The sequence below is a fragment of the Patagioenas fasciata genome, chromosome 2 (assembly GCF_037038585.1).
Source record: "Patagioenas fasciata isolate bPatFas1 chromosome 2, bPatFas1.hap1, whole genome shotgun sequence".
In the NCBI taxonomy this organism is placed as follows: Eukaryota; Metazoa; Chordata; class Aves; order Columbiformes; family Columbidae; genus Patagioenas; species Patagioenas fasciata.
The window spans coordinates 5,596,017-5,619,374 of NC_092521.1; the positions used below are offsets into that span (position 1 = coordinate 5,596,017).

General features: G+C 44.4%; 1 protein-coding gene across 11 annotated transcripts in view; it reads left to right on the plus strand.

Moving 5' to 3' along the window:
* The window catches only part of PTK2 (protein tyrosine kinase 2), a 197,378-nt gene that overhangs the window by 156,742 nt on the left and 17,278 nt on the right, over window positions 1-23,358 (plus strand). For 9 of the 11 annotated variants that reach the window (XM_065830925.2, XM_071803769.1, XM_065830921.2 and 6 more), the window contains 9 exons: window positions 712-812; window positions 1,798-1,913; window positions 3,738-3,838; window positions 5,026-5,115; window positions 6,165-6,369; window positions 13,490-13,601; window positions 15,429-15,515; window positions 17,082-17,219; window positions 18,501-18,632. In XM_065830925.2, the coding sequence (XP_065686997.1) occupies window positions 712-812; window positions 1,798-1,913; window positions 3,738-3,838; window positions 5,026-5,115; window positions 6,165-6,369; window positions 13,490-13,601; window positions 15,429-15,515; window positions 17,082-17,219; window positions 18,501-18,632 (1,082 nt within the window). Of the gene's footprint in view, window positions 1-711; window positions 813-1,797; window positions 1,914-3,737; window positions 3,839-5,025; window positions 5,116-5,876; window positions 6,044-6,164; window positions 6,370-12,200; window positions 12,906-13,489; window positions 13,602-15,428; window positions 15,516-17,081; window positions 17,220-18,500; window positions 18,633-23,358 lie in introns of those variants that run through there. The other 2 variants (XM_065830926.2, XM_065830928.2) reach the window with 2 other exon arrangements.

Genomic DNA, 23,358 nt, shown 5'->3' on the forward strand with positions numbered 1-23,358 from the left:
TCTCCCCTCAGCTCCTGTTCTCCAGCTGAATCCCCCAGGTCCCTCAGCCGCTCCCATCACACTTGTGCTCCAACTCTGTTCCCTTCTCTCAACTCACTCCAGCACCTCCAGGGCTTTCTTGGCATGAGGGGCCCAAAACTGACCCCAGGATTTGAGGTTTGGCCTCCCCAGTGCCCAGGATAGGGGGACGGTCACTGCCCTAGTTCTGCTGGCCACACTATTCCTGACACAAACCAGGATGCTGGTGGCCTCTTGGCCACCTGGACACACACTGGCTCATGTTCAGCCGCTGTCACCAACACCCCCAGGTCCTTTTCCCCCAGGCACTTTCCAGCCACTCTTCCCTGAGCCTGTAGCGCTGCCTGGGGTTGTTGTGACCCAAAATGAAGGATGTTTGTCAAGATTAAATTAAGGATGTATGCTTCATTTAACCCACCAAATACACTTGGGGTTGTGGAAGGAGCCCCAGCACTCTGTGGTTCTGTATGACAGGCCAGGAGATGTGGTGTCCCTGCCCGTGGCAGGGGCTGGAAGTGATGATCTTTAAGGTACCTTCCAACCCAAACCGTTCTATGGTTTGTATGTCTTATTGCTTAAAATATACTGTGACTGCACTGCCGAGACTGAGAAGTTAAGTCATAGACTGAATGATTCTTAAACAGTTGTTTAGTTTTGATGTATAACACGTTGACTTTCTGCTTTTCCTATTAGTAACAATGCGCCAGTTTGATCATCCTCACATTGTGAAGCTCATTGGAGTCATTACGGAAAACCCGGTTTGGATAATCATGGAGCTCTGTACCCTTGGAGAGGTATGAAAAGTCCTCCTGTATCTTTGGTCTTTTTTAGCTCACAGATGCCTTTACAAAAGGCTGAAAAAATGGCTTCTCAATACTAACGCAAGGCGCTCTCCTCAAAAATCATCCTTGATTGTAGAATTATGGGCTCAGGACCAGGAGTGTCAGAATTTGACCTGACTCCTCCACCGAGAGAGCTGCATCAGCTCATACCGAAGCCATTCAGTCATAGCTTTCAGAGAATTCAATTGCTATTCCAGAGCGAGAGCATGACCTGTGTCAAGAGGACGATAATGTGATATCATTTAAACCACGGTACCTTCTAGAAGTGAAATTATGTGCTCCATCTTTTCTTCTTCCGACTAATACTGTGTTTTCCCTTGGAACACTCAATTTCTGAGCGTTTTTGTCTGTAGTCTCTGCACCTTAGATAAGATGACTTTCCTCATTATTATTTCTCTTGGATGAATGGTTTAAAGGCAACTAGATTTCAGTTTTTATGATCGATTTCTGAAAACGTGAGCTGAAGTGATACTTCATGCTGCTTTGCAATGTATTCATCGTAATTATCAAATTGCAACATACTGTCCAAGAAAAGAAAAAGAAAGGCAAAAAACCTGTAGTGGAGAAGTCATTTTCTTTCAACAAATTATTTCCTTTCCAGTGCCCAAATCACTTTTCAAAGCCTTTTTTTAATTTATAAGGAGACTCTAGTGCCACTTCCATGAGGTCCTAACTTGGAATACAGCTTATACAAATTCTGCATTGATATCTGCTACTCTGAGCTAAATCCACTTGTTGTAGGAAACGTAGATTAAAATGAACACTGCCAACACAATACTGATCTAATCAGTGTTAGGCTTGTCCATGTAACATTTTGTTCGGAAATTATTTAGGCCAAAAACATGCTCATTGATTCTCATGTCAGCTTTGCCATTTGAGATACACCTTGTTGAAATGTTGTGTTTTTTCCCTCCTAACTTCTTTCCTTCTTTTCAAGTTGCGATCGTTCTTGCAAGTAAGAAAATACAGCTTGGATCTGGCTTCTCTGATACTCTACGCTTACCAGCTTAGCACAGCACTTGCCTACTTAGAGAGCAAAAGATTTGTACATAGGTAAGAGATTATACATATATATGTGTGTGTATTTTTACATGTAGCTACGTGAAACCTGGGGAACCCGAGGTGTCCTGGATTACCAGAGTTATGTCAGTTTGTTTCAGACACAGCCACCAAAATTAGGCCCTTTTCAAGAGTGACGCCTACTGGCCCGATCCGAGATTGACTCGGATTTTAATCAGATTTCAGCTTTTTGATTACAATACTGTTTTAAAAGCTGGGAGGCAAGTGGAGTCTTAGCAAACCAAGGGGCATCCCCCTTCTTAAGTAAAGAACAGGGAAAACAAAGTATTAATAATATACAGGAACTTGCTTAACCAGAAAGCAAACCTCGATTTCCTTCTAGATGTGTTTTGAGTTGTATTCCCTAAAATTTGAACACGAGCTTTCTAGGGAGAAAATCCTGGCTTTGGCCTCCTGCTGTGTGCAATTCAAAGTTCACAGCGCTCCAGTTATCATGTCCCATTTAATTTGGAACTTGAGCTTTTTATTTGCGTTTAAATACTTCTATTCAAATTCTTTGTGTTTTATATAGTGTGCATACAAATACGTGTTTATCTAAGTATCAGGTAGGTAAATAACAGACCCGTATTGTTACAGATACTTGAATTTTGGCCAAGGAGCTGTTTATTTTAACTCTAGCAATACAATTTCAAACTACAACTTACTAGTGCCGCAGGGAACTGGAAGGAAGCAGCGCGGCTCAGTTTGCTGCACTTAGTTCACTGCTCAGGGCTAAATGTGTCAATACTGACTCAACCCTACAGAAATCCAGAACCTACAGACACACCTGGGAAAATGCAGGAGAAAAACGCCCGCAGGTCTTTTCATAATCACAAAATCCCAGAATGTCAGGGGTTGGAAGGGCCCTGGAAAGCTCATCCAGTGCAATCCCCCCATGGAGCAGGAACACCCAGCTGAGGTTCCACAGGAAGGTGTCCAGGCGGGTTTGAATGTCTGCAGAGAAGGAGACTCCACAACCTCCCTGGGCAGCCTGGGCCAGGCTCTGACACCCTCACCAGGAACAAGTTGCTTCTCAGATTTTAGTGGAACCTTTTGTGTTCCAGTTTGTACCCATTGCCCCTTGTCCTATCATTGGTTGTCACCGAGAAGAGCCTGGCTCCATCCTCCTGACACTCACCCTTTCTATATCTGTAAACATGAATGAGGTCACCCCTCAGTCTCCTCCAGCTCCAGAGCCCCAGCTCCCTCAGCCTTTCCTCACACGGGAGATGCTCCACTCCCTTCAGCATCTTTGTTGCCCTGCGCTGGACTCTCTCCAGCAGTTCCCTGTCCTTCTGGAACTGAGGGGCCACAACTGGACACAATATTCCAGATGTGGTCTCCCCAGGGCAGAGTAGAGGGGCAGGAGAACCTCTCTGACCTACTGACCACCCCCTTCTAACCCACCCCAGGTACCATTGGCCTTCCTGGCCACAAGGACCCAGTGCTGGCTCATGGTCACCCTGCTGTCCCCAGGACCCCCAGGTCCCTTTCCCCTACACTGCTCTCTAATAGGTCGTTCCCCAACTTCTACTGGAACCTGGGGTTGTTCCTGCCCAGATACAAGACTCTACATTTGCCGTTGTTATATTTCATTAAATATAATCATTAAATAATCATTAAATATAAATATAATCCCTGTGGCATCGCTGAAATACGAGCTGCTTATTAGGAAGCTTCAGACTAAGATCTTAAACAAGTTCCTTACCAACTCAGTTCAGTCAAAAGCATTTGATACTTCTGGGTTTTAATATATATTTTTTTAAATGATATTTCACCACTTTAAATGTTTACATGACTACAAATAATGTTTGGCAGGGATATTGCTGCTAGAAATGTGCTGGTGTCTGCCACTGACTGTGTGAAATTGGGTGACTTCGGTTTATCCCGATACATGGAAGACAGCACGTACTATAAAGGTGAGTTGGCACAGTTGCTTCTCACAATACTGGGTTTGCTGTCAAAAGGAATCAAACAGATATTCTTGGTTTACCTGTTGTGTAAAAAAGCAAACTATTCAAGAATGGAGCAGATGGCTGTATATTCCTACATGTGCGCTAAAGAAGAATCACAAAGTCTGGTTTAAGTTGCAAGAAGAAGGAAATTCATGTGTAGGTAAAATACCACTTTTTAGGACAAACTTACAGTGCTTCCTTCAGGGTTTTTAGAAGCCTATCCACATTTGAGGCCTGTTTGAGATCATATTTATATTCATGGTATATAAGTAGCCTATGGTGAGTTCAGCGTACCTACAGATACCTTTGGAGTTGGTGCTGTCATTGTATACCGCACACATCAGATGCCACCGGACTAGGGAGATTGAGTAAGAAAAAGTCCTTGAACTCCTGAAAAGTCCTTTTTCCCCTGTTTTGGATGGAATTTTCCCCCTATTTTGGATGGAAGGCTGATGGTGAGTGGCTCCGAAGTGTCCTGCAGTGCCTGTTAGATGGGAAACACAGCAGGAGAGCAGAGATTGCATGTAGACTACAAACAGCAGCATTTTGAATCTGGTGTATATTGTGAAACCACGTATTCATAAATCTCATCTTCAATATATTTCTAGTTCCAGTCATACATTTTAAAATCTCTTATCTTTCCCCTTACGCTCCGTTATGTTTCCTCGTTTCATTTGTTTCATATCACTGGGATCTCTGTAGCATCATTTTAATTTCTGAGAGGAGAAGGGGAACGCTGTTGGTGTGATTATTCCTTGTCGTGCTTTTGGGGGCTTTATTGGGAGGTTTGGGGGATTATTTTGGGTGCTGTTGGTTCTTTTTTCTCTTTGCGTAACACCAACCAACCTCCAGTTCTTAATGAATCATTATAAAACTCAAACACCTACACCCTCGCTGAGATTTCGGATTTGCTGCCAGTCGCTTAACTGTAATAATTGCATCTGGAAATAAGAATTCATTGAAACCTTGAAGGAGCTCAATCAGTCTCAATATTTAGATAGAGGACACTGGCCAAACCGGTGAGACAGTGCAGAAATCTCTTGTCCAAAATTCAAGAGATGGGGTTTGCCTATGAATTATTTCCCCAAGGACAAAAATCGATGCTTGAGCTCAGTAGGAGGAATAAACCCCTTGTCTTGCTTTCCCTGTAGCTTCCAAAGGAAAATTACCCATCAAATGGATGGCTCCGGAGTCAATCAACTTCCGACGGTTCACCTCGGCCAGCGATGTCTGGATGTTTGGTGAGTGAACACCGCGTGGTGCAGTTCTTCAGCGTCCTATCGGACAAGTTCAGCGCTTCATTTTAACTGTAAATGAAGGATTTCCAATAATTTTCCACTATTTTTACTGTACTTTCTGTAATTCAGGTTTTTTTCCCTCTGATTTTTATCATACTGTTGTTATTTGCTATTTCTATTCTATATTTTCACATCTATGGTGATAGGCCTGCGTCCTTGCTTAATGCATAAATCAGCCTACGCTATGTCCTGTTTCCAGGTCTTTAATGCTAAATTCCCACTTATTAGTCTTTTGTAACTCTTGCTAGCTTACAAAATATGACCAGAAGATGGTTAAAAATAAGGGTAAATGGGAATATCCTGAAGCCTTGGTCTTTTTAATATACAAGTCAATGTGCCCATCTGTGCTCAAACTGGTCCAAACTGCTGGTCTGGACAGAGCAAAGATGTTGTGGGGGGAAAAAAGACCATGAGACTTAAAATAAAAGCAGGACAGACAAGTTAAGGGTTCACCCTCTTTACAAAATAAAATCTGAATGTTTTTAGGTATGTGAATTTTAGCAGGTTTATGGTAGTTTGAACAAAACTCCCTAGTCGGCAAAATGAAGCCTGTGGAACATTCTGGGCAGCCCTAAACCCACAGACCATTTTTCCATGTGCGCTTTTAACCCAGTTTCAACAGAAACTGATCTATTACATAGTTTCAGCGCAGAAAAATGTGGATGGGCGCCAGGGTTAAAACACGCTCGGCGTGTCCTAACAAGCCAGTTGGAACTGGGCAGAGGGAAAAGCAAACACGGGTCGTAGAAAAAGGAGATTTGAATATGAGCAAGCGCCGTGATTTACGGGAGGTAGAAGGCGGCGGAACGGGGAACCGGTCGTGATTCCTCATAAATAGCTGAGGTTGATACCGTGTGCGCGATCCTGCCCGGTAAGTCAGAACCGATTCCTTCGCTACGGATTTTAGAAGAAATCACCGCACAAAATGGAAGATTTGGTTCTTTTTTCCGTTCGCTGACATCGGTGAATATTCTTACGTGTGTTTTTCCCAGGTGTGTGTATGTGGGAGATCCTCATGCACGGGGTAAAGCCCTTCCAGGGAGTGAAGAACAATGATGTGATTGGGCGGATCGAGAACGGTGAGCGGCTCCCAATGCCTCCAAACTGCCCTCCCACCCTCTACAGCCTTATGACCAAGTGCTGGGCGTACGACCCCAGTAGACGACCCAGGTTTACAGAACTTAAAGCACAACTCAGGTAGGGTTTATTATACCGCTGAAAGGCCGTTTCCTTGTTCTTTTTTTTTGCTGTATCGTCTGTTAGAGTCTTTTCTTTGCATGGCAAACGCAAGGCGCAATGTATTAAGTTTTATCTTTGGAAGGCCAGGTCGGAAATCTGGACCTTATCTATTGGAAAAAAATAGGCTTAGAAAATAGATAACTGGAAATATGACTCACCTTCTTTCCCTCCCAAGAAATCTTAGTACTTTACTAGCAATTTGCTTATAATTTTAGCAATATATACTACAATCTTTCGGGAAGGGAGCAAAAAGGATTGAAGAGTGATTACATGCGGTGTATAATTTTGGGGTAGAAATGTCCTGTCTTAAATAAATGAACCATCAGCTGAGCGCTGTTATTTTCATAGCATCCAGAGCACCTGGGCTGCCCTGTGGCGGCTGCGGCTGCGCAATTGCGGCGCCTGCGATAAATGCAGCGTCGTTAGCTAGAAATTCCTTCGCCCTTCGTAAAGCAGGATATAGGCTGCCTTGTGTTTATCTTGGACTAAATGTGAGCACACACTTTTGAGACCGATCTAAATTCACACCCTAGTTTATTCTGCAATAATTTATTCCATATCCATTTCACCAGCAACAAAACGGGAGTGATATTTAAACTCTGAAACATCGCTGAGCTGCCGTGCGGGCACAATTGATATCAATATGTATTTTGCCTGGGTCAATTAAAGCTAACAATAAGTAGGTCTCATACATTGCAAATCCACTCTTGTTGTAATTCATTGCAAATTCTTCAGTTTCAGTGTTGTGCTTCGTGGCATGTTTTATTTTCATAATGTCATTTTGTGCTGTCGCTGGATGTTCATGGTACAAGATAATTCATAGCTGGTTTTTAAAAGGGGGAATTTTTAATATGATGCTACTTTAGAGTCACTGTATGGATATCTTAGCTACCTTTTAAGGCTTTTTCTTCTATTTCTTAAAATGTCAGACTGTTCCGCCATCTGTTACACCAGGAGCACCTGTGGAAACTGATAGTTTCCATAACAAGAGGAAGATGTAGCTCTTCTGCTTTAGACTGTGTGGAGTTCGCTGCAAAGGAAGGAATTCTGGGGCTGGGTAGGGATTGCAAGGAAAAGAGAAAAGGGATTTGGGGTAATAGGTGGAAATTGGCCATCACTTGCTTTTTCCTTTGGCTTTGGAAGGGTAGGATTCTTTTTAATCTGCCGTCAGATGGCACTGATCATGTACAGCTGGCTGGCATGGAGCAACCCCTTATGAATCTATAGAGGGAGAGGGGAAAAAATGTGAAAGACGTGGAAGGTATTGCTGGATAAACAGAATAAACCAGTGTCCCAGAGCCTGGTGCTGCTCAGAAACGTGCAGCCAAAGGGCAAGAACCGGCGGTCCTGACACCCAGCAAAGAGAATTCACATGAGATACAGAAAGTGTCGGGGTTAAGCCCTGGGATGGGTCACTCGGAGTGACGCTGGACTTTCTGTGCTGGGAGTCTTTGAACCCTTGGTTGGAAAAATCTCCGAGCAACTTGAGCTCGCTGTGCTGGAGCCCAACGTCACCGGGAGAGGGGACATGAGTCCTCCGGGAGCCACAGAATCAGAGAGTGTCAGGGGTTGGAAGGGACCTGGAAAGCTCATCCAGTGCAATCCCCCCATGGAGCAGGAACACCCAGCTGAGGTTCCACAGGAAGGTGTCCAGGCGGGTTTGAATGGCTGCAGAGAAGGAGACTCCACAACCTCCCTGGGCAGCCTGGGCCAGGCTCTGCCACCCTCACCATGAACAAGTTTCTTCTCAGATTTAAGTGGAACCTCCTGTGCTCCACTCCCTTCAGCATCTTTGTTGCCCTGCGCTGGACTCTCTCCAGCAGTTCCCTGTCCTTCTGGAACTGAGGGGCCACAACTGGACACAATATTCCAGGTGTGGTATCCCCAGGGCAGAGCAGAGGGGCAGGAGAACCTCTCTGACCTACTGAACACCCCCTTCTAATCCACCCCAGGTACCATTGGCCTTCCTGGCCACAAGGGCCCAGTGCTGGCTCATGGTCACCCTGCTGTCCCCAGGACCCCCAGGTCCCTTTCCCCTACCCTGCTCTCTAATAGGTCATTCCCAACTTACACTGGAACCTGGGGTTGTTCCTGCCCGGATCCAAGACTCTACACTTGCCCTTGTTCTATTTCATTCAGTATTTCCCCGCCCAACTCTCCAGCCTGTCCATTCTCTGGATGGCAGCACAGCCCCTGCCGTGTCAGCCACTCCTCCCAGTGTCCCAGAGTCCCTACAACCTACAGGATTCTCTACTTCTGGATGGGGAACACACCGAGGAGGAGGTTTGTTGCTCCTCTAGTCATGCGAGGAGATTGTTGAGAGGACAGGCTCTCTCCTGAGGCCACAGCAACCCTAAAATCCAGTTTTCACTCTCTTCTCACCAAAGCAAGGAGTTTTCTGCCTCTCCAAAGCGGTGACCTTTATCTCCTGGAATTCAGACACCACGCTCATCCTGAGGCGGCCTCGGGCAGCGAGGCAAGGATTGTGTGTCAGAACTCCAGTTCCCATGAGCTCGGGGAAACAAGTCGCTGCCCTGGTGGCCTCTGCTGCGTGGTGTTGCTGCTGCTCGGTCTGGATCCCATCCAGGCTCATCTGTTGGAGCTGAGAACAGACTCTTTGTTTGCTTGAAGCCAGTGATACAGCTCCTCTCTGTTTCAAAGAGAAAACATTCGTGGCTTTGGGGATAAAAAACCCCTTCTTTAGTCTGTCTGAAATAGCACGAGAGGTTGTGTGTTCTCTGTTTTTTATTTGATGCCTTTCCCATTTCATAGTAACATCTGCTTTGCACAAACTGGATTTGCAGCTGCCTGCGCAATGCGAAGATGCTGTCTTCTATAGAATTTATATAGTGTTATCAGATCGGTAATAAGGCCTGATATTTTATAGCATTTGATCTTTCTGGGGTGGATAGAGATGCGTTCATATTCACGGCAAAAGAAGAAACCAATTAGTGGATTGTGGGTTTGCAAATTTAATTCCTCCTCGCATCCAAGGTCCCTTTTTCAGTTTTGGAAGGTGGCAAAATGCAGAATAAGTCGGGAAACTGAGAATAAGTCAGGAAAGTGAGAATAAGTCAGGAAAGCGAGGTGCTCCCTGCTGCTCTGTGATTCTGTCACTGACCAAACCATAATTACAATCTGTGCTATTTTAATCAGGAAACGTGTGTTCCCTTGCTCATTTTGTCTATAAGAGATATTTAGGCTTGCATGACGTGGTAAATAATATAAAAGACCCTTTGCAAAATGTTTAATGCACCCAAATCACACAATATCGATTTTTTTAGTGTCTTTTCTCAGAATGAATCCTGCCTACTTACTATACTGTGTTTATACACTCGCTGTAACCATAGCCGATCTCAAACATGCGTGTTATTAAATTTAATTTATTCTTTGCTATCTGCAATAGCTGCAGGTGTGTATCGGTAAGGTAGCACCTGTGTAATTACCAAATTTCTTATTAGTCCAGGCTTGTGTTTGTGAGTTGTGGTGCCCTGAGTGGACTGAGAACTGGCTGAAGGGAAGAAGCCAGAGAGTCGTGGTCAATGGGGCAGAGTCCAGTTGAGGCCTGGATCCAGTGCAGTGCCTCAGGGGTCAGTGCTGGGGCCGGGATTATTCAATATATTCATCAGTGATTTGGATGAGGGAATAGAGTGACTGTCAGCAAGTTTGCTGGTGACACCAAGCTGGGAGGAGTGGCTGACACGGCAGGGGCTGTGCTGCCATCAGAGACCTGGACAGGCTGGAGAGCTGGGCGGGGAAACATTGAATGAAATAGAACAAGGGCAAGTGTAGAGTCTTGAATCTGGGCAGGAACGACCCCAGGTTCCAGAGGAAGAGGTTTCTTTTCATATTTAAGTGGAACCTCCTGTGTTCCAGTTTGTACCCATTGCCCCTTGTCCTATCATTGGTTGTCACCGAGAAGAGCCTGGCTCCATCCTCCTGACACTCACCCTTTCTATATCTGTAAACATGAATGAGGTCACCCCTCAGTCTCCTCTTCTCCAGCTCCAGAGCCCCAGCTCCCTCAGCCTTTCCTCACACGGGAGATGCTCCACTCCCTTCAGCATCTTTGTTGCCCTGCGCTGGACTCTCTCCAGCACTTCCCTGTCCTTCTGGAACTGAGGGGCCACAACTGGACACAATATTCCAGGTGTGGTCTCCCCAGGGCAGAGCAGAGGGGCAGGAGAACCTCTCTGACCTACTGACCACCCCCTTCTAATCCACCCCAGGTACCATTGGCCTTCCTGGCCACAAGGGCCCAGTGCTGGCTCATGCTCACCCTGCTGTCCCCAGGACCCCCAGGTCCCTTTCCCCTACACTGCTCTCTAATAGGTCATTCCCCAACTTACACTGGAACCTGGGGTTGTTCCTGCCCAGATTCAAGACTCTACACTTGCCCTTGTTCTATTTCATTCAATGTTTCCCCGCCCAACTCTCCAGCCTGTCCAGGTCTCTGATGGCAGCACAGCCTCTGCCGTGTCAGCCACTCCTCCCAGCTTGGTGTCACCAGCAAACTTGCTGACAGTCACTCTATTCCCTCATCCAAATCATTGATGAATATATTGAATAATCCCGGCCCCAGCACTGACCCCTGAGGCACTGCACTGGATCCAGGCCTCAGCTGGACTCTGCCCCATTGACCACGACTCTCTGGCTTCTTCCCACCAGGATTGCTGTTCCTTTGGAAATGAGAGGTTACGTTTTAATATTTTGGATAATCCTCCACTGGAGCTCCCAGTAAAATTTTTCCTTTTCAGTGTCACAGGCGAATGTCAGTAAAAAGATTCTTTGGCAATTAAGTAAGTTTTATCAATTCCGCAAACTTTTAATGGTTGAGATTTTTCATTGGAGTTACCCAGGAAGATGAATTAAATTTGTGTATCCTACCCCAAGATTTGCACGGGAAGTCATTGCAATAGAAACACTTCTCTGCTCGTTCCTCTTTGCTGCTAAAAATACGCGTAGTTTGGGAAAGTATGCCTAGATCTGACTTCCCTGACCTTCTGCATATTCTACTAAACTGTTCAGCGTGTTTCATAGTACTGAGGAAAGGTCAAAAATATCTCTTGGCACGTTCTTGCTCCGGCTATGGATTGGGCTTCGCTTCAGAAAAACAAAGAGACGTTTCTGTGAGTCATTTATAGTCTTGGGGGGTTTATTTTCGAGTGATGCTCCTCGGAGGCATTGCTATTTTCTGTTCTTGTCAGCGATATTCAAGGGCATCCCGGTATAAATTCTGCTGGGGCTTCTCACTGGTGACACAGGCAAAAAGCTGAGCCCATATTCTATAAAACAAACCGTTTCAGGAGAAATTTGTCGTTTCCAGTAATATGATGGAAGTGACTGGTATTGTATGAAATGGCTTTGATAGCCAGGCAGGTAGGTGTTGGTGTTTCCTTCCTTTTTATGATAAAAACAGGACGAATTAAACTAACATGCCTTAATTGTCAATAAACCACCTCTAACTTCAGCCCACTCCTGTTCCATTCCTTTTGCTCAGATTGGAGCAACTACCCTATTGCCAGCTTGCTTAAAGATCTGTGGTTTATTCCTTCAGTGTCTGGGTGGGTATTTTGTGTTGTTTCTTTGTGGTTTTTCAACTCGAGGTTATTTCTTGAAATACACAATGACGGTTCATGGCTGCAGACGCACGTTGGCCGGATTCTCACGCTACATACAAATGCATCCCAAATATCTCAAGTGTGACGTAGCTCTAAAGCCGTGGGGGTTATTTTTGCTAAGTTCAAATAGGAATTATTTCATTCTCCTTATTCTGAAGGCAAGGAAAGGGGAAATGAGAAGATTCGCTCTTTTTAGCTCCCTCCATTGGGCTGTCGCTGTGTTGCCGTGACATTTATATCAGGGTGACTTCTGCAAATAGCTGGTCCGATTTTGTTTTTGTTCCACATTCTTGTGTTCCTTCAGCAATGATGGATTGAAATCGCAGCAACGCTTATAAACCCGGTTCAGCTGCAGGGAGACGAGACGGCTTCTCTGCTTTTAAATGGCAGAGATTCTTTTGTTTTGGCTGAGTAAGGAAAAGCAAAGCTCTCGTCTCCAAGCAGGAATTTCTGCTTGAAACAAGCAGTAAAGTTCCAAGATTAAACCAGATTGCTGCAGTTGATCTCATCCCCTGCGTGAGTAATTCTGGGTGGTTATTTAGCAGACAGAGCAGATTATAAACCCAGAGCCCGGCTTTGTTTCTTGAAACCGGAGCGATAAAGAAGCTGAAATCGCTCTTTACAGGATTATCTTGACGCTGGGTAGAGCGATATGGAAATAATCCACCCCACTCCCATTTCCAAACCGTCCGCGTAACGTGCGGCTCTAGCGAATTTTTGCAGCTCCTTATTTCCAAGCTTCATTCTGGGTATTTTGCACATGGCAAATATCCAAGGTTAATAATCCGCATAGCGGGACGGGGAGGCGGCTGCTGCGGGGGCAGCCGGATCACGGGGAACTTCAAACAGTCTGCTTTAATAGGCACAACAGCGGTAAGTAGCAAACTCGGTTTTCTTCTGCTTTGTTGAAAATGTTGCATTTTGGCCTGAATATTTAGCAGCTGAGTGAATACCATCAGATATTTCTGTTTGGCTGAATTGCTTTGTTCCTGGTTAAACTGTAAGAGCTGAAGACATAGGATTTTTGGGCTTTGTTTTAAGTAAATCAATGATGTGAAGCAATGGTTGGGTTTCAGTCAAGAACGTTTTCAGTTTGCTTTGCACCTTCGCAGCGCTGCAGTCGATTATTTGCTTGAGAAGAACGACTGCTCCATCTTTGAGGATTTCTGCGTGTAATTCCGTATCAAAAGAATGGTTAACATGCGAAATATTTTGGTGCAGGATCAGCTTTCTAAAAACTCAGTGCTGCTGCTTTTATTCAAAGCACGCTGGAAATCCTATTTCTTCCCGCTGCTGATTTTCAGAAATCAGAGCAATATAAGGAAAAGAAGTTTGTGTTTCAGTGCTCGGTCGCTTTGTCAAATAATGTTCGTTAGTCTGAAAATGTGAGAGCTCTAGGGACACATTTCTTAGAGACCAAACTGGAGTTTTACTTGAATATAATGTGTTTTTCTTAGTACAATACTGGAGGAAGAGAAGCTGCAGCAAGAGGAACGGATGAGAATGGAATCCAGGCGACAAGTCACAGTGTCCTGGGACTCCGGAGGATCGGATGAAGCTCCTCCCAAGGTACCTAACGCTGCAAATTGTCTGTGTTTAAATATATATAATAATAACAACTCCATTTATTTCTTCAAAACCTCCTTAGATGGCTTGGTTCAAACCAATTCTGGCCAATTTTGTCATCATCTGCTCCTTGCCTGACATGACCCGGCTCTCCGTGCCACGCTGTAATATCACACGAGCCATTTTCTGTTTCTGAAACCGCCCGTGATTTCGACCAACTGCGTTTTCCTTATTCTGGACAGAAAATTAGGGCTTTGCTTCTGAGGACAGAATGTGTTTTAGTTAATGATTTTGTTCCATTACGTATGTGTCCCGTTTGGATGTCACTGGCGTGAAAACAGCTTGGGTTTATTATGTTTAATTTCCCCATACCAGGTTGGTACCTGATAGATCGGTTCTGTGTTTCCGTAGCTTTGTGGCAACCAAGAAATATGGGCAGGGAAATTGTTATTTGCATTTCAGAGGTAAAGAACAGAAACCAATCCACCAGCCTGTTTAGTCATCTGAGATTAACTGTCAGGATTTGGTGTATATATTAAAAAATGATATTCTGAGTTACAGAATTGGAGCAAAACGCTACTTAATTATTACAAACTCATTTGAAGGATTTGTTTGGTCTTGAAGCTTTGGGGCTAATCCGAATAAATGAAGAATAAATACCCTTAATTAATGTATGATATGAGCTACACCATATTAGAAATTATCACCATTAGAGCTTTGGGTGTGATGTATAAACTGGAACTTGACGAAATATGTGTTAAGATTGAAATGTATAGGCTTTTTGTGCAAACTAATGATATTAGCACAAGTTAAATTTCATAGCTAAGGGATTTTAAGCATCTCTTCTTATTTCATTTTCTAATGATGAAAACTTATGTTTTCTCTTCCAGCATTTCATTGTGCAAGTTTCAGGTCTTTATAGGGCTTAAACTATATTTTTATGGCCTTAAACTTCTATATGTTGTGAAATAATGCACAGATACCATAATTTGTAGTGTGAAATTACTGGTATCTCACAGTGATACCACTTAGAAACCTAAGCCAAAAAATGGCCTAGTACAGAATGAGAATAAATTGATGATAAAGGACTGCAGGAGCCTATTGGCAGAATGAGGAGATATATATATATATATATATTTGTATTTTTTATATAGATATAAATATATATACACACACACGTACCTTTGGGGGTTAATATCAAACAAAATAACAGAACCCTACTGCTTGGAAGGTAAAAGTACATTGTTCTGAGCAGCATTTTCCAACATCACTGCTTTCAGTAGTGGGGAATTCCTATCGTTCAGAATATGATCAGAAGCACCTTCCATTTTGAGGCAATTAGTTCCACAGAAGTTAATTATCAAAACTCTGGTCCCCAGAGTAACACGTGGAAATATTCGCACTGAACAAACCCCTTTGATTTGTTTTCTGATGGAAGCGAAAGGATTCATTGTCACAAAAGCAACAAATTAATAGCAAAACTGTATATACTGCAGATTGTCGATTTAGGGATGATGCTGAAATTGCACCTGGAAACTTGATTTATGAATTATGTCCTTAGCTGATATTATTTTTAGAGTTAAAGTGAACAGAGCTGGTAATTTAGTGCAAGAAATTAAATGTGCCCAAAGAATTCACATTTACTGACATACCCAGCAAACAACTCCATCGCTTCCATTTCCAAGCAATGTGTTAGGCATTTGAGAATAGTTATTTCAGGGGGTTTTTGAGCTTGCTATTGTGATGGCACCACCTGTAAATGTTTGTCTCACCAAAGAGTAATTTTCTGGGTTTAGTTCAGTGTTTTTAAAGCCTCTTTTCCACTTTCAGCCCAGCAGGCCCGGTTACCCCAGCCCGAGATCCAGCGAGGGCTTTTATCCCAGTCCGCAGCACATGGTCCAGCCAAACCATTACCAGGTAAATACAGAATCACAGAATCCGGGAATCGACTGGGTTGGAAAAGCCCTCAGAGATCATCCAGTCCAACCCTTGGTCCAACTCCAGTCCATTGACCAGATCATGGCACTAAGTCCCATGGCCAATCTCAGCTTAAAAACCTCCAGGGCCGGTGAGTCCAGCACCTCCCTGGGCAGCCATTCCAATGCTGACCACTCTCTCTGCAAAGAATTGCTTGCTAATCTCCAGCCTCAATTTCCCCTGGCAGAGTTGAAGCCCATGGCCCCTTGTCCTATTGCTGAGTGCCTGGGAGAAGAGCCCAATCCCCCCCTGGCTAGAACTGCCCTTCAGGTAGTTCTAGAGAGTGCTGAGCTCACCTCTAAGCCTCCTCTTCTCCAGACCGAACAAGCCCAGCTCCCTCAGCCTCTCCCCATAGGGCTTGTGTTCCAGTCCCTTCCCCAGTCTTGTTGCTCTTCTCTGGACCCGCTCCAGCACTTCAATCTCTTTTCTGAACTGAACACTGGCCATGGGTTTTGTCCAACGTGGGGTTTATAACTCAACTGCAGCTGGTGGGGTTGATTCACTTCTTAAGCGGCTGAATTTCTATTAAATGATCACAGCAAACACCAAACTGAGCCTTTACCCCAGATGGCAAATATTTTCACAGCCAATATGGTGCTCAGAAACCTAAAACTACAATGAAACACATCAGACATTTCCATATTTATTTTCATGTTAAGGTTTGTCAAATTACTTTCCTTGTAAAATGATGTTAAATGGTGGACTCCCCTTGGGATTTTTCACTCTGCTCCCTCATATTTCTGTGCAACAGTTCAGTTTTCTGTTGGCTGACAGAAAACCCACCACATCATATAGTTCCAGGTTTTGCTTCCTAACATTGCTGACGAAATTTAAAGCAGAATTTTTCCTAAAAGCATTTAAAGCATTTTAGGTTTTATCAAAGCTCCAACCACACAGCAGCATTGATCAAGATGGTTTTTTTCCAGTGGAGAGAGGGAGGTTTTCATTCTTTTAATGAGTGCTTCAGACTCATTAAAACTCCTTTGATTTTCCTGTGGAGAAGTTCCCAGGCTGTGCTAATCACACTAATTACATGGTGCCACTCAGGACTTAAGCTTGTAACATACGCTGGGGGTACATTTTTCTATGGCTCCATAGGGCGATGTGCACAGGCTCCTGTTGAACGTGAGCTCTGCGTGTGGCTCTTACAAATGTACCAATGGCTTTATTTCTGCTCACCAGAAGACTTGGATCTTCATATCACTCAATGCTGCTGTTTTGCTAAGCATCCTCAAAGTTGTAGCTATATTTCTATATATTTATCTATAGTTGTGGTTATTCTCAAGTAGTTGGTGTTATGATGGGCATCCTTAAAGAGGTTTTGTGTCATATTTTGACTTGACTTTCTTATTCTGGTGTTACATCCACTCCTCTTCCTCCTTCTCAGTCACAGCTTGAATGGAGTCATTTCTGGGCTCTCATATTTGCTCCCGGGGTGGGGGAAGATATTAATTAGGGTCTTATTAATATAACTCTTTGTTTCTTTGTCTGTTTCTTTCCCCAAAGGTGTCTGGCTACCCCAGTTCTCACGGTTTACCAGCCATGGCCGGCAGCATTTACCCTGGGCAGGCTTCTCTCTTGGATCAAGCGGATTCCTGGAACCATCGGCCTCAGGAGATCTCAGTGTGGCAACCAAACGTGGAGGTATCGGCACCTGATGCAGATGTTGTTGCGCTCCCAATCATAAATACACTTTCTTATTATTTAGGTACATGTGGAGGCGATTGCAGGAAAAGTCATGAGTGAATTATTTTTGAAACAAATGTGAGGTTGGGCATGAAGTGTACACAAAAGTTATTACTATTTATTATCTCAACCGAGCGAGCGATAGCAAATATTTTGTGTTTATTAAAAGAAGGCTTTACTGAAACTTATTGCTCTTAATAGAGATGGGAACATGAATGTAAAAATATGGCATCTCATTAAAAATACCTCTCCTGGGAGATCCCCAGCAGAGCTGAAGTATCCGAGGCTTCTTTTTAACTTACGCAGAGCATAAAATGAACTGGTCCTGCAAAACTGTTCTTATGTTCCTGTCCAGTGCTTTTAGGTTGCACAGAGTTACTGCGAAGAACATCAAATTAATTCGCCTTTTACAATCCCATCATTTTCTTTCTGTTTGGCTCCAATATTTTCTACTTTTGGTCCCATTCTATCCTCCCGCAAAGATTAACTCGGTGCAGCTTCTGTCTTCACTCCGTTTGCTCTCTAACCAGCGCTCTGTGCCATGGATAAAGTGCCATATAAAGTGCTTGGATAAAGTGCCATATAAATGCTTTGCAAGTGTTCGTAATAATAAGTTACAGCCAAAGTTTATACAAAAGCTTAGGAAATCAGTTACCTAAAAACAACCTCTGGGAAGCTTGTTACCAAATTCCCCTTGGCTTCCTTTAGAATATTGATTTACGCTCTACTTGCTACTGATTTCCAGGCAGCACTGGGATACAGTATGTGGAGTATTGTGAGCTTAAGACGTGCATAAATACTCATTCAAAAATGCATTAAAAATGTTTTTGTGACATGTTTTGCAAGTGTCAGCTTAAACTGAAAAGCATATTTGCATTGGGTAAAATATGTATCTTGCAGCCTTTAACAACTGGATGGTCGCGTTATTGCTCAAGACCAAGAAAACGACATTGAGAAATGTGTTTTTCTTGTCCAACTTCAATGAAGTGACAACGTTACTGAAAAACAAAGCAGGATTCCTCAAATCTTTTTGGTTCCAGCGATTAGGAGCAAGGCAGATAAAATGTTTGTAGTTGGAAAGAGTTGCTTCTGGTGGTTTGCTTCAGTTTATAAGGAGCTGAAGGAACTCTGCTTGACCGCTGTGCTTTTAAAATCTCTTCTTTTATCATCTAGAAGTTTTTGGAGCTGTTAATACAAATTTTAAGTTGCGAGACTGAATAGACTTACTTTGTTATGTAGGATTCGGGCACTTTGGATGTTCGAGGCGTGGGCCAGGTTCTACCCACACATCTCATGGAGGAGAGATTGATACGGCAACAGCAAGAGATGGAAGAAGATCAGCGCTGGCTGGAGAAAGAGGAGCGATTCCTGGTAATGCTTCGTTTCATTGTGCTGCTTAATTCAGTCTGATTTTCCTCTTTTTATTGCAGCTTGCTAAAACAAATCACTTCTGTGAAATGAGAGGGTTTGCTGCGCATGGGAGTCACTACCAAAGTGTAGGTTTGGAAGCCGTTTTTAAACTCAGTGTTCGGCTGCGAGTCCTGTATTATAAACACCTCGAACAGCTGGTTTTTCTGTCTGTCTCGCTTTATCCCGTTGAGTATTTCTGAGTGGGAAGCTGTGATTCTGTGCCAATCTGGAGATTGGCTGTTTGTTCTTAAGGGGCCAGATCTGCGCATACTCTGCCCCTAAAAAAGGGTAAATAACCATCAGCCATGGAACAAGCCTGACTGTAGGGAGAGCTGTGAGCAGCCTTGCACTGGAGGAGTGATGAGACACATCAGGGGGAAGAAATAATTCAAGAGAGAGCTTTGCGAGGTGGGGAAAAGCTCTGAGCATCACCAGGAGAAAGAAGAGATGTGTTGGTAATGGGATCTTGTGATGCTGTTTCTCCGCAGTTCCGTGTTTGCTTGTTGACTGTGCCATTGGTGTGTGGTTGTTTTAGTTCAACTCTGGCTTCCCAGTTGTCAAAATTCAGGATCTGTGTTGAAATTCTCCTATTTGAGACCCATGGCTACAGACAGGAGCGTATTACTCAGTACAAGCTGGGCAGCCTCACTTGGCAGGTGGATGATTGATGAGTTGGGACAAACATCAGGCAGAAAGGGACCTGGGGGGACTAATGGACAGGAAGCTCAACATGAGCCAACAGTGTGCCCAGGTGGCCAAGGAGGCCAGTGTTGTCCTGTCCTGTATCCAAAAGAGCATGGTCACCAGGACAAGGGCAGTGATCCTTCCCCTGTACTCTGCATTGGGGAGGCCACACCTGGAGTATTGTGTTCAGTTCTGGGCCCCTCAGCTCAGGAAAGAGATTGAAGTGCTGGAGCGGGTCCAGAGAAGAGCAACAGGACTGGGGAAGGGACTGGAACACAAGCCCTATGGGGAGAGGCTGAGGGAGCTGGGCTTGTTCAGCCTGGAGAAGAGGAGGCTTAGAGGTGAGCTCAGCACTCTCTAGAACTACCTGAAGGGCAGTTCTAGCCAGGTGGGGATTGGGCTCTTCTCCCAGGCAGTCAGCAATAGGACAAGGGGCCATGGGCTTCAACTCTGCCAGGGGAAATTGAGGCTGGCTATTAGCAAGCAATTCTGTGCAGAGAGAGTGGTCAGGCATTGGAATGGCTGCCCAGGGAGGTGCTGGACTCACCGGCCCTGGAGGTTTTTAAGCTGGGATTGGCCATGGCACTTAGTGCCATGATCTGGTCAATGGACTGGAGTTGGACCAAGGGTTGGACTCGATGATCTCTGAGGTCTCTTCCAACCCAGTCGATTCTGTGATTCTGCGATCAGTGACATGTTTGGCCTTAAGGAGCATATTTCAAGGAAGTTGTACAAAGCTACAGAACACGCCTGTATAAATGCAGGCGCCACAGGTGTTTTATGCAAGGTAGGTTTGAATCAATACGCCCTCTGTTTAAAGCAGGTGATGATAATGGTCTGTGGTTTCTGTAAGAGTTCACTCTCTAGAGCTGCTCTCCAGGAAGATCTTAGTTGGACAGATGAAATATTCTCAATTTGGACACCAAAGCTGCTGGTTGTGATTGTCTCACTGAACTTCACACAGTCTTTTAGGGATCTTGAAGCCAGGACATTGAGTTCTTTGAAAATAAGAGTTTGTGCTTTATTCTACATGAAGCCAATGGGCAGGAATGGAGAGCAGATCTTGTACGTAGGTGATGTTACCAAGACCTTATTCCTTGCCAGTTTAATTGTCTTGGTCCCTCAGAGTTTAGTTCTGTGTGGTATTAGAGCTGTTCAACCAAGGTGGGATACATCTCTATCAGCTCTTGAGATGCCTCCGTGTCCAGTTCACGTTCCAGCCAAGATCCAGATTGTGCCAGAGTTAAGATGTTACTTTTCATTCGAGGATGTTGAAGTTGGCTTTTGGCTGGATTCCTCCTACGTGCACGTGGGGCTTTGCCGTTTGCCATCAGACCCAAAATTGCTTTGTCCAAGCTGAAGAGAGGGAGGGGAAAGGAAAATTTCTTGCCTAATTTAGGCATTATTTGAGTGGAACCAATTGCTTTGTGACTTTCACAAGCCCAGGGGGTCAGATTGATCCCATTGTCAGCTAAAGCTTTCAAGATGGTCAAGAACGTTTTGAGGAATTACTCTGCTTACTGAGAACGAGGTGTTGTGAGTTCAGTGATTTCTGCGAAAACTTTCTGACCTTTCTGGCTTTTTCTGCAGAATGGATGATAATTATTGGTGGTGTTTGTTATTCTGGCTTGGTTCAGCTTCTGGAGCATTAGGGTGTTCACCGTCCCCCAAACTGCTGCTTGAGCAGGGACTTGCTGATCTTACTTTTGATCTGGAATATGGTCTTAGCGTATGTTTGGAAAACAATGTATATTTTCATTATGTGCTAGTTTTTACGGTGAGGAGACACCATCTCTATTGCTACCCCTTACTCAAAGGAGACCCAGCACTGATGATCTGCAGCTCTGCAGCTTTGCTATGTGTGGTTGAAATAAACGTTTCGAGGGTTAAAAAGGCAAAAACCAGAGTAAGTTGCAGTGGAATTAAGGATGAACTTGAATGGCCAACGTGAGGGATTGAAATCCATAGGAAACTTGGGGTTATTTGTCTCTCTACACTTGACATTTTGACTTTACAGACTTAAAGGTTGATACTTGATTGCTCGTTAGAGGTTTAACGTGTGGGAAGCTGAAGAGGCTGATGAAGCCACGGGGTGTATTTGAACCCATAGCAGGGTGGATGGTGGGGAAATCTGCTGTTTATGAACGGGTGTTTCTTAGGTGTTTTCTAGGTTTACCCCTGGAGAAATCAAGACGGTAGAAGAGTCATTGTGGGGAATCACTTCTTGCAGATACCCACAATTGGTACCTGAGAGCAGAAACACACGAGTCCTATAGGGTTATAGGAGCCCTAAAGACTAATAGGAGCACCATAAAGTAGAACACTCCTATAAAACTGTGGGAGCACCCAGGGGTGCAGAAGACTGATGAGGTGCAGGAGCCCTATAGAGCCATAGGAACCATAGAGAGCTATAGGACCCGTGGGGTGCAGAAAACCTATAGAGGTATAGGAACCATAGAGAGCTATAGGACCCATGGGGTGCAGAAGCCCTATAGAGCTATAGGAACCATAGAGAGCTATAGGAGCCCATGGGGTGCGGGAACCCTATAGAGGTATAGGAGCCACAGAAAGCTATAGGAGTCCTATAGGGTTCAGAAGCCTCATGGGCTATGAGGACCCTATAGAGCTATAGGAGCCCCATAGAGCTATAGGTCGTATAGGGTTTGGGGCCCCTATAGGGTGCAGCCCTTTGCGGGGGTGTGGGGACACTGTAGGGTGTCTGGCCCATATAGAGCGCATGTCCACCATAGGGCAGCCCCTATAGGGTCGACCCTACTTGGGGGGACACCCCAGGACCCCCTGCCCCAAAAGGGACCCAGGCATCCAGGCGGGGAGCACTGGAGGACCCACACGCCTTGGCCCGTGTCCTCTAGCGAGTGACAATGACGTTTCTTCTCTTGGGACAGGGGCCTTCCCGAATTTCACTCCAGCTGGTTTAGGGAGGAGAAGCAATTTACTTTCAGTGTTTCGAGACACCTTTCTGCATTAACCTTTAGATTTTGATCAAACGGATCGCTGAAGTCTGGCTCTCCCTCATTGCTATAGGCAGGATATAGAATAACATCTCTGAGCCCAGAGTAGAGCCAGATTTTAATTCTTCTCAGTTTAAACTTGCAAAAGCAGCTCTATTTACAGAGTCTTAAGGCTCCAACAGTAGAACCCATGTCTGCTCCTGAGAATTGGACTCACAAGCGAGCGACTGCAAATCGTTTCATGTAAGACACTGCAAAAAGAAGAGAAATCCCTGGGGTTTCTCTTAATACAAGTTTTGTTTCCCCAGAGTAAGGCCGACTTGCTCATGAGTCGGAATTTATTGCTGCTTCTCTATAGGGGAAAAAATACAACTCAAAATATGTTAGTACACATCTAAACAGCACTGGTGCTGTGTTTGCTACAAGAGACACCCCAGATGAAGAACTAAACTGCAATGTATTGAAGTGGAAATGTGTCAGTCTTGGGAGACGCTGTTATCTGTGTAAGCACTTTGTTTGAAACTCGTCCTTTGAGAACACGTTACTAATCAATACTTGAAAAGAGAGAGAAATTCTGTTTATAAGCTGCATCCTTAACAGCATCCAGGATTCTGAAATTCTGCTGTAAGATGAGAAAACGAACAGATGTCTCTTTATGGGAAGCTCCTGAATGAAAAGATATCTGAAGAGTAAAGTGTTTCATTTTAAATTGTACCAAATATAGCCATTGTCACAAAATTTGGTGGCGAGGGGGGAGTTGATTTTGGGGGAGTTTATTTCCAGGACATTTCCTCCTATCTCCTGACCCTGTTGTGTTGCTCTGATGGACACTGATTAAACGTGTGGGCTTCCTGCTCTCTTGGTCAAAGCCCTTTGGATATCAGCATCTCCAGGAAGGAGGATGGAAATATCTGGAGTATTTTTGAAGCAAAGACAAAGATTTTACTTGAACATAGTACATATAAAAGCTGATGAAGCAATCTCCATCCTCAAAGCGGTGCGAACAAGCGCTTGCAGCTCATTGTAACCAG